A 10,008-nucleotide genomic window follows, 5' to 3' on the forward strand; every position below is an offset into this window, starting at 1 on the left:
CATCCTTAAAACACGAAGGATGGCAAGTCAGAGACAGAACAGCAAAGTAGCGCTGATGCCCTGAGTCACTAAAATACTTGCTTTTTTACTCAGGCAGGAGAATGCTGTTTTGCCATCTTGACTTTGTTCCTGGACTCTCAGATGGTCTCTTCTGTGTCCCTGCTGCTGGGTATAGGTCTAGAGAGAAACTTAACAAGATGGCCAGGTCTTATTAGATGATTGCATATCCAATGATTGCTTGCAGTGTTGACTGAGGTGATGTAGGTTCTCCAAAATGCTGTTCCTGAGCAGCTGTAGGGGAACTCCAAGCTTCCCATGAGGCAGAAGCCGGATCATCTGAGCACTGTCAGAGTGCCTCAAGTTGGACTGGCATCTGCAATGTGGTTCATTCATGCAAAGAGTACTGAGATGGCGTCATAAAACACTGAATTTTCATCTTTATATTGTATGGAATGACAAATAGTGTTTTCTTTTGTAAATAGAAGGCTTTAGCTAAAAATTTGTATTTTCATAATCCCTTTTTAGACACTGATGTGGTGATTAAGCACGAAGGCTTAGGTTTTGAAGGGCTGATCACATCTTTTTATTTTATTTCTGCTTTATCTCAAACAGCAGAAGAGAAAGGTAAGTAATGCTGAACTTACACACTCTGCTGAATTACTGACTGGACATAATCATTGGAAACAGACAACAGTTACATGATCATGATGATCTTTCAGCAGTTCAAGAAGATGCTATTTTTCAGCAGTGCCACCTGTGCCCCTCACTGTTTTATGGAGTGGTGCCAGCCTTTAGGTCTTTTGATATATGAAGCTGCTATTAAATATTGTCCTAGCACCCTGGAGCTCCTGTTTAGGAAATGGACCTTGTTTAGGTGAGCTCTTTCCTCTATAGAAGGAGCAAAATCATTCTGCAATTTCCCTCACACTTGTTTTGTTTAGGGTAGACCTCTGTAAAAATAAATAAATACAAAGTAACTTCTTCTGGATACAGCCCATTCCTAATGGATTTGATCCATGAGGGCATAGATACAATGCTTCATCTTCTTTATTCAGGCTGTGCCCCTGTCATCTTATTTCATGCTTGCTGAAGCCTTACATGTCAGCAGCAAACGTTTTTACAGAGACATCTGTCATCCCAGGTCCTTAACAGAGGTCAATAATGGGATAGTGCAAAGAGATACACTTTATCTTACAAGAATGAGTTGGCGTCTACTGATGATACAGCAGCTTTCTAACAGCAGTACAATTTGTATTACTGAAATTCTAATTTTGGGACATTGCACTGCTGAGAAACTAACCTACTGTCAGAATTTTATCATGTGTTTACAGCTCAGTACAAGCCTCTTTGCTTCAGCTGTGGGAGAAGGAAGCCCTAGTGTTATGGTTTTCCCCTAATGCACAGCTAGGACCTTGGAACTGCAAGTTCAGGGCTACAGGTATAGACTGTTGCCTTCCCCCCCACCACACACACACACACCCCTCGAGCCCCCCTTCTGACCTTGAGAGAACATAAATTGGCCAGGTTCAGTGCTGAAAATGCCTTCCTGGTCTAGTGTGCTGCTGTCAAGCATGTCAATCCTTTCTGCTTTGTTCCTCATTGCTGATTGTGTTCTGCCTGACATGTCAATGGTGTGGTCTCATGTGTCTATCTGTCAGCATCAATTGTATGTTTCATGCTAAGCTGCCATTGCCTGCTCAGTGCCCACGAGCTGCTATGCAAATGTGCGCTTCCAAGAGATGTTCTTAATAGAGCCCTTGCGTTCTTGTTCTGTGGTATTTTGCTGGCGTTGCATGGGCTTTTAACAACGCCCTTTCCCCTTCTCCCTGCAACTCCAGCCAGCCTTGAGTTCCTGGACGCTTTTGTGGAGCCATGTTAGTTGGCACCTTTGCAGCATGCTGGATGTGATGGGCTGAGAGGGTCTGAGGCCACATGCTGCTCCCTTCCAGGAGCTCTTCAGGTGTGTTGTGATCGCAGAAGCTCAGTGCTTTGGCCAACAGCTGCCTGGCTGCTGCTCTGCATCCTGTTGGCACATCAGTATCTGGAAGCTTCAGGGGATGCCTCTGCAAATTCTGACCAAAGCTTTGCTTCCTGTTCTCTAGAGCAACCTGACTTCCCTGCAGGAGCTGCAGAAGCCACTCTTCTTATGCACCTAGCATAACAGCAGTTTTATCTTGATGTGAGATGCTCAGATCAGTATGCCAAAGTGACTTACAGCTCATCTATGGCCAGGGTAGAGTTGAAATGCTATCTCTGTAGGAGCTGTGTGCTGGTGTTTAGACAGTTTCAGTCCAACTTTCTTTGAGTTAGCTATTTAACATAGCATTAGTAGCCCAAGTTTCTGAAGCCTTAGACCATAATCTATGATCTCTTAACTACTTGCTAAAGTCTTAGACCAGAAACAGGCCCCAGAACCAATTCAAGCCAGTGGGAACCTAGGTTCAGACCCTGTTATGTGTTCTAGTCCATTCTCCTTAGGCAGCAAGTTGGTGGGCGGTAACAGCAAGGCCCTGATCCACCACAGCTTGCTGCAATGCACTGAATGGTTGGTGTTTTGAGGGGATGGGAGGCAGGTCTTGCAGCATCATTTATTTTCCACTTTTGTCTTCGTCCTGCCCGGGTGGCTTGTGGAACAAGAGGGTTTTAGCTTTCATGAAGCTGGAAGGGCTCTGCCAATCTCTCCCCTCTGCCCTTGATGGTGCTCTCGTAAGTGCCTTTCTTAAGTGCTTACTCCCTTCTAAGCCTCTATGCTCCTCTAGGACTGTGGGCTGTGTTCAACTTCTGTGGTGTGCTGGGAGTATCTAAGCTTGTTTCCAGCCCACTGGATGCAGCACAGGCCCTGTAAGTTTGTTTCAAAGTTTGGAGGGTGCTCAGAGTCTTCCAGGCAGAGTGGAGATAGAGGTGTCATAAGGAAATGACAGCTGAGGTCTCGGCTGGTTGTAAGAGGCACCTTCTTTTTCGGGTGACTGGGAACCAGGTACCTGCGTGACCCTGCACTTTTTCCTTGCAGAGATGGATGAGGCAATGCGGTCCTTTGCAGAGAAGGTCTTTGCCTCAGAGGTGAAAGGTGAGGAGATCAGGCAGGAGATCTCACCTTTTGATGTGGAAGAGATCTGCCCCATCTCACGCCAGGAAATGAGAGCACACATGATGCATGAGGAGACCACTGCCACAGCAGAAAAGCGGTGAGCAACAACTAGGGCAGTATTGGGAAGAGAGAGCAGCAGTGTCTGCTCATCCCCAACCAGATCTGGAAGAAAGTGGAGTGAATGTAATTCAGGGCCTGTGAAAACAGCTCATCACATGAAACAGGTTAAATCCTTGCTAGTCCCATGACATTTGTTGGGCGCTTCAAGGGTTCTTCTCCAGCTTTTCCCACAGTCCCCCCGCAAGGACAGCCTTTGCTTACCTGGGCATCAGCACTACAATGGCCACAGGGTTATTGGCAAGGGAAACTTGGAGCTATTTCTCTGGAAAGACGTGACTTCTAGAGACCATGCCTGGAGTCTGTGGCTACTCTTTCTGCTGTGGCCTGTGCTCTTGGCTGTGCCTCTCCCCACAGTTCTTGGAACCAGAGTTTAAAGCGCTTCTCCGTGTGCTGGGGTACTTATATCTATGGGATATGTGGAATGGGTATCAGGCTGGGCCTTGAAGCCTGGGTTTAGTTTCTTTTGCCTTTGTTTCCCTTGGTAAGTCCTGACTCCACATGAGAAAAGGGGTTTGTGTCTAGCCCTGCAGCAGCAGGACAGCAAGGGCTGAGGGATATGAAATGTCCTGATAGTGGAGTCAGTGCTGCATAGACCAAAGCAGGAACCATGTACAGCCCGGCACTGAGTAGCTTAGGCTAATAGGTTGGTTTTAGTATGTGTTCAGCAGCCCCCAGCCATGTCTGGGGAGGAGCCTAGGCTTTGAAGGTGCTCCAAAAGCACTGGTGAGACAAGCCATGTGGCGCAGAGTTGGGATGCGGCTATGGTAAGCACCCCATGCCCCTTTGTGTGGCTGGGGATGGTGTGCGGGAGTGGAGGCAGGGCAGTTTGCCTGAGGCTTTCCTGCTTGGCAGGAAGAAGCGCCTGGTCCGCCTGAAGACGATTGCRCTGGCTGTCCCTGTGGCTCACAAGGCAATGACCAGACTCTCCACTATTGACGAGGTCATCTCCACCTCCCCCCTGTACCAGACTGTGCCTGACTTCCAGCGGGTGCAGATCACAGGGGATTTTGCCTCTGGGGTAGGTACCAGCATGGCTGTTTGTTTCCCCATGCTGACTCCCACCTCATCCCTGCATGTCCTTCACTAGGGCCTAGTGTTACCAGTCTGCACCAGACACAGAGGGGAAAGTTGCATCTCCCAGCTCAGTCTGCACCTCACAAGCATCTGATGGTGCCCTGCTGCACCTATGGTGGAATGCAGGCTGAACGCCTTGCAGGAGTGTCTGGGATGCTGCATGCTTTCCAGGGATTCTCTGAACTGAGTATAGGGGAAGAGAGGGCACAGTGGGCTGCGCTTGTTCTGTCACTGCCTGTTCCTGAGTGCACACTACTGTGTCTGTCCAAGACCTGCAAATCTTATGCCAATTACTCCTCCTCCCTCCTTTACTGCTCCACAGCCTGTTGTGTTTATGCTGTTTTTGAGATGCTGCATGGCAGAAGAGCAGTCGGGGAAGCTGGAACTCTCTCCTCACACAGGCATCTTCCTTCTGCTGTGACTGTAGCTAGTTGCAATGCTGTGTGGTATTCTCTCATGCTACCCCAGTGTGACCTCTGGGCTGCTCAAAACACTTGACTGTCCAGTAAATCAAAAATCATTGACGTACTGGGTCTGTGTACGTTGTTGGTCCTGCTTCAGTTTCAGGCTGGGCTCCAAAAATAGTTCCTCATGTTCTGGCCTGGCCTGGCTTTGATTTCACTGCCAATCACAGCTTGAGGTGGGAAATGTAAGGGCAGTTGACAGCTGAGCTTCATTTGTTTTAGCTTCAGGAACTTCTCTCTGCCTTAGCTGGGACTTGGCCTAACATCCCCTCTTTGCCCTGCTCTGCCAAAGCAGTGAGGAGGAGGGAGTAGTGAAGTATGTATCTCACTGTAAACAGAGCTGTATCTCTCCGCGTCCTGGTCTGCCAGTGTCTCTCTCAGGTGGCTAGATTCCAGTTGTGTGGTTGCATTCAGCAACAACCTTCTTGCAGGTAACAGTTGAAGATTTTGAAGTTGTCTGCAAAGGTCTATACCGTGCCCTGTGCATCCGGGAGAAATACATGGAAAAGTCTGTGCAGAGATTCCCCAAGACCCCATCTCAGTACCTGCGCACTATTGAAGGCGAGGTTTGGAGGGCGAGTGATGCTGGTCCAGGTACATTCAGACACCTGGAGGGTTTTAATCCAGCCTCAGCATGGGGCAAGCACGGGTGAGAAAGGGATTTTCTTAAGTGCTGTGCAGGGTTGCTACTTGCCCAGGTATCTTCTTCATTATCACAGTGCAGGGCTGTCCCTGCCTTCTACCTGGGATGGAGGAGCTCAGCAGGCTTGTATGGTCTTGGTGGGCAGCCTATGCCTCATGATACTCTCCCTTTGACCCAGTGTTCACCTCACCAGTGAAGGATGGACAGGATCCCTTTGCAACTGAGGATCTGGAGGAAGACCTGGGGTACCATGTCCAGATGAAGGATGGAGTWGTTTACGTCTATAGTGACAAGGCAGCAGCTGACAGAAATGAGCCAAAGGACCTTCCGTATCCCAGCCTCGAGCACTTTCTTGATGACATGAACTTCCTGTTGGCCCTGATTGCACAGGGACCTGTGTAAGTGCCCAATCCTGTGCTGCTGGATGCAGCTGAGCAGGTCTGCCTGATATAGCAGAGGGAGGACCTGGGGAAATCAGAGTTTCTCCTTTCTCTTTCTGAGAGGAGGGAGGAGCCCACTTGTCAACCATCCCAACTGGTCCTGAGCAAAGCGATTTTTGGGGAATTGGAGACCCTTGCTGCAGGTATGGTCTCACCTGGCCAAGGTCTTCCTATGCAGCTCTGTGGTAGAACCAGGAGAAGCACCATATGCAGGTCTGCAGGCCAGGGCAGTATGAGCTCCTCTTGCCTTATGTGAAAGCTGCTTTCCCATGTGTGACTGGCTTTGTGCCTCTGTAAAGGGTAAGGTTCCCAGTCACTGTTCTACCTTTTGCTTTTGCTAGTAAGACCTACGCTCACCGGCGCCTGAAGTTCCTCTCATCCAAGTTCCAGGTGCATGAGATGCTGAACGAGATGGAAGAAATGAAAGAGCTGAAGAACAACCCCCACAGGGACTTCTATAACTGCCGGAAGGTAAATGACAAGACTCACAGCTCTGGCGATTCTGGAGCCAAGATGTTTTGGTGCCTGTTCTCCCATAGGACATGTAGGTGTTAGATTCATGTTGCATCTTCACTATTCCTGCTTATGGGAAGAGGGTGTCTGGGCTGCTTTGCACCTATGCCCATGTTGGGGTACGATTCCCCACACCATTCAGGTAGCCTCACCCAAGGAGTTGGTTGTTTTTCTTTGGCACTAAAGCATTCCATCTCAAAGCTGAACGGTTATTCCTCTGGCTTCTCAGGTAGACACACACATCCATGCTGCAGCCTGCATGAACCAGAAGCACCTTCTGCGCTTCATCAAGAAGTCGTATCGTGTGGATGCTGACCGGGTAGTTTATGATGCTGAGGGCAAGCAGCTCACTCTGAAACAGCTTTTCCAGCAACTGAGTCTGCACCCCTCTGACCTGACAGTGGATTCCCTGGATGTCCATGCTGTAAGTGGGAGGGCACCTAATGTAAAACCAATTTTGGGTCACCCTCATTCACCCCTTCTAGGCATGGTTCTTCCCCTCCCTGGGTGCATTGCCTGTGTTGGTGTTTGTGGCAGGGTGTAGCAGTTCTTGTTTTTCCCATTCTGGAATGTTTGGATCAGTCCCCGTCTAGCTGCCGTACTTGAACATAGTGTGGGTTTGCAGTATTTGTCCCTGAACCTCTGCACTGCAGGGTCGGCAGACATTTCAGCGCTTTGACAAGTTCAATGCCAAGTATAACCCTGTGGGTGCCAGTGAGCTGCGTGACCTCTATCTGAAGACAGAGAATGCTATCAATGGCGAGTACTTTGCTACTATCATCAAGGTGAGACTATAGAGGAGGAGGTTGCAGCTCAACTGTGGGGCTGTTGTGCCCCAGGGGCTGGAGGGTCTCCATGCAATTGTCTGCTGTCTTGGTTTGCAGGAGGTTGGTTCTGATCTGGAGGATGCCAAGTACCAGTACGCGGAGCCTCGACTCTCGATCTATGGGCGCTCAGCTGAGGAGTGGTTCAAGCTGGCCAACTGGTTCAACAAACATCGTGTCTATTCCCCCAACATGAAGTGGATGATCCAGATACCCAGGATTTAGTACGTGTTGTGGGTCTGGGAGAGCACTCTCCCTTAAAACACACTGTGCCTGATTCTTTGCCCTGAAGGGAGTATGGGGAAAGTGGATCACGTTTTTCCTCTGCTAGTGGCTAATTCCTATCTCTGTCCACAGTGATGTGTTCAGGTCTAAGAACTTCCTTCCACATTTTGGGAAAATGCTGGAAAATATCTTTGTTCCTGTGTTTGAGGCAACTGTCAATCCTCAAGCCCACAAAGAGCTGAGTGTCTTTCTACGCCACGTGAGTGTCACCTGATGATGCGGTCAGGGTAGGGTGAGCATACCTGTTTGCACATGACCCATGGTGTTGCTTTGACATGATAAACATCAGAGGTGAGCTTGTGCCCCTACTGCCATGTTCTATGAGGGCAGTTTTCCAGAGAAGGCAGGTTCTGTGAGCTAGGCTGCTGTAGGACTGTGAGAAATGCTTTCCCCCTACCTCCCGGAGAGGTAGGTTGGTGCAGACGTTATTCCTAGCTATTGGGAGAGCTCTCTCCCCTGCTTGAGGTTTCCCAAGAAACAGACTGCCCTCTTGGCCTGGACTCTACTTCCAGGTGAAGCAGGGGTACAGGCGATGGTCCGACTATGGAGAGCTGTGTTAGGTAGGGTGAGCCAGCCCACCTGAGGATTTTGAGGTATGGAGCTTTGAGACTCAACTTTTCTTCTGCTGCTATGTCAAACAGATCACTGGCTTTGACAGTGTGGATGACGAATCCAAGCATAGTGGACACATGTTCTCCACCAAAAGTCCAAAGCCTGAGCAGTGGACCTGTGAGAAGAACCCATCCTACACCTACTATGTATACTATATGTATGCTAACATCCTGGTGCTTAACAATCTACGCAGGTGAGACCCAGGATCTTCTCAGGGACCTGCCTTTACAGGTGGTGGAAGGGCGGTTGCCTCACGAATTGTCTCAGCTATTTAATTGTTGATGTGGAAGGACTGGCACCCTCCTTGCTCTGCCACCAACATGGCTTGGAACTTCATGTCCCAGAGCAATTTCCAAACACACTTCAGGAAGAAGTATGATGGACTGGAGTGAATGCCTTAGGAATGCAGAGATAACATCTACTGCATGCACAAGAGAGAAAAGAACAGACATAATGTGCCCTTMGGGTCATGCTATATTCTTTTGAAATTCCACTGGTGGGGGGTGGGGAGGGGAGCATGACTTGAAGCTGGAGGATCTTGGCTTGCATGCTGCATATCCCTGTTACTTGCCTGGTCTGAGTTGCTCTTCCACTTGCTTAGGCAGCGTGGTATGAACACCTTCCTCTTCCGGCCACACTGTGGTGAAGCTGGGGCTATTACACACCTGCTTGCAGCCTTCATGACAGCAGATAATATCTCCCATGGCCTCAACCTCAGGAAGGTAAGTGGAGTAGCCTACCACAGAGCAGCCCAGGAGTGGTGGTGGAGGAGAACATGTCCACAGCCTGCCTCCACTGGAGCTGACAGTTACTTGTGCCTTTGCTTTAGACTGATACTGACAGGCAGATGTTACATTATTTTCTGGGTTTCCCTAGGCATGTCGGAGGCTATAGCTGGGAAATGCATCCAGCTTTCCTATAATTTCAGCCTGACAGACCTACCTTGGTTAGGTATTGATCATTGCAGCCAGCTGAGGTCCCAAATCAGACAGATTTGAACTTGCTTAGCCTGTCMTGTTCCATCTGGGCCCTGAAGGACCAGTAGCCTGCCTGTCTCTTTTCTTGCTGGGTATGAAGTCTGTGCACCAGAGCTGGAGACTGGACTCATCACAGTCCCTGAAGAGGTGGAGGGTACAGCAGGCTTATCCCTAACCTGACAATTCTGCTTTTCTTTGCAGAGCCCAGTGTTGCAGTATCTGTACTTCCTTGCCCAAATTCCCATCGCTATGTCCCCACTCAGCAATAACAGCCTCTTTCTGGAGTATGCAAAGAACCCACTGCCTGACTTCCACCAGAAGGGTCTCATGGTGTCCCTTTCTACTGATGACCCCATGCAGTTCCATTACACTAAGGTATGGCATGGGGCAGGGCCTGCTGGGGCTAGGAGCATTGGGGCTTTATCTTTGGGCAGTATTTACACCAGGGGGGCAAAGTGATCTCCAGCCAGCCTGTGCTGCAGCCTGGGCTGTGCGGGTGGCATGGGCCGTGCCAAATCCCCTCTGCTAATGGCTACTGTGCTGGCAGGAGCCCCTCATGGAGGAGTACGCCATCGCTGCCCAGGTCTTCAAGCTCAGCACTTGTGACATGTGTGAGATTGCCAGGAACAGTGTCCTGCAGAGCGGGCTGTCGCGTGAGGTAGATGCGCCGGGGTGGTGAGGGGGGCTCAGCCTGGCACCAGGAGGTCGGGACTGGGCCCTGGCACCCAGGGTGCCGYGGTGGGGGAGCCTGCGCCTGCGGGTGACCTGTGTTATCTCTGCCAGGAAAAAGCCAAGTTCCTGGGAGTGAACTACCACGAGGAAGGGCCGCAGGGCAACGATATCTGCAAGACGAACGTGGCCCAGATCCGCGTGGCCTATCGCTACGAGACCTGGTGCTACGAGCTCAACCTCATTGCCGAGGGCCTCAAGAGCGACGACGAGGGCGCGGGGCCGGCGACGGGCAGCGA

The 10,008-nt window shown here is 50.1% G+C and overlaps 1 protein-coding gene across 1 annotated transcript in view; it reads left to right on the plus strand.

Moving 5' to 3' along the window:
- Positions 1–2,961: 2,961 nt before the first annotated feature.
- AMPD1 (adenosine monophosphate deaminase 1) overlaps positions 2,962–10,008 on the plus strand; it is an 11,699-nt gene continuing 4,652 nt past the window's right edge. Inside the window, exons 1-14 of the mRNA XM_085306596.1 lie at positions 2,962–3,185; positions 4,061–4,226; positions 5,178–5,340; positions 5,568–5,787; positions 6,171–6,300; positions 6,572–6,766; positions 6,996–7,127; positions 7,227–7,390; positions 7,524–7,650; positions 8,093–8,256; positions 8,665–8,785; positions 9,242–9,415; positions 9,588–9,698; positions 9,824–10,004. Coding sequence (XP_085162722.1) covers positions 3,013–3,185; positions 4,061–4,226; positions 5,178–5,340; positions 5,568–5,787; positions 6,171–6,300; positions 6,572–6,766; positions 6,996–7,127; positions 7,227–7,390; positions 7,524–7,650; positions 8,093–8,256; positions 8,665–8,785; positions 9,242–9,415; positions 9,588–9,698; positions 9,824–10,004 — 2,221 coding nt within the window. The 5' untranslated portion in view covers positions 2,962–3,012. The remainder of the gene's footprint in view (positions 3,186–4,060; positions 4,227–5,177; positions 5,341–5,567; positions 5,788–6,170; positions 6,301–6,571; positions 6,767–6,995; positions 7,128–7,226; positions 7,391–7,523; positions 7,651–8,092; positions 8,257–8,664; positions 8,786–9,241; positions 9,416–9,587; positions 9,699–9,823; positions 10,005–10,008) is intronic.

The sequence above is a fragment of the Rhea americana genome, unplaced genomic scaffold, assembly GCF_003343005.1.
Source record: "Rhea americana isolate MKP2758 unplaced genomic scaffold, rheAme1 scaffold_241, whole genome shotgun sequence".
Classification (NCBI taxonomy): domain Eukaryota; kingdom Metazoa; phylum Chordata; class Aves; order Rheiformes; family Rheidae; genus Rhea; species Rhea americana.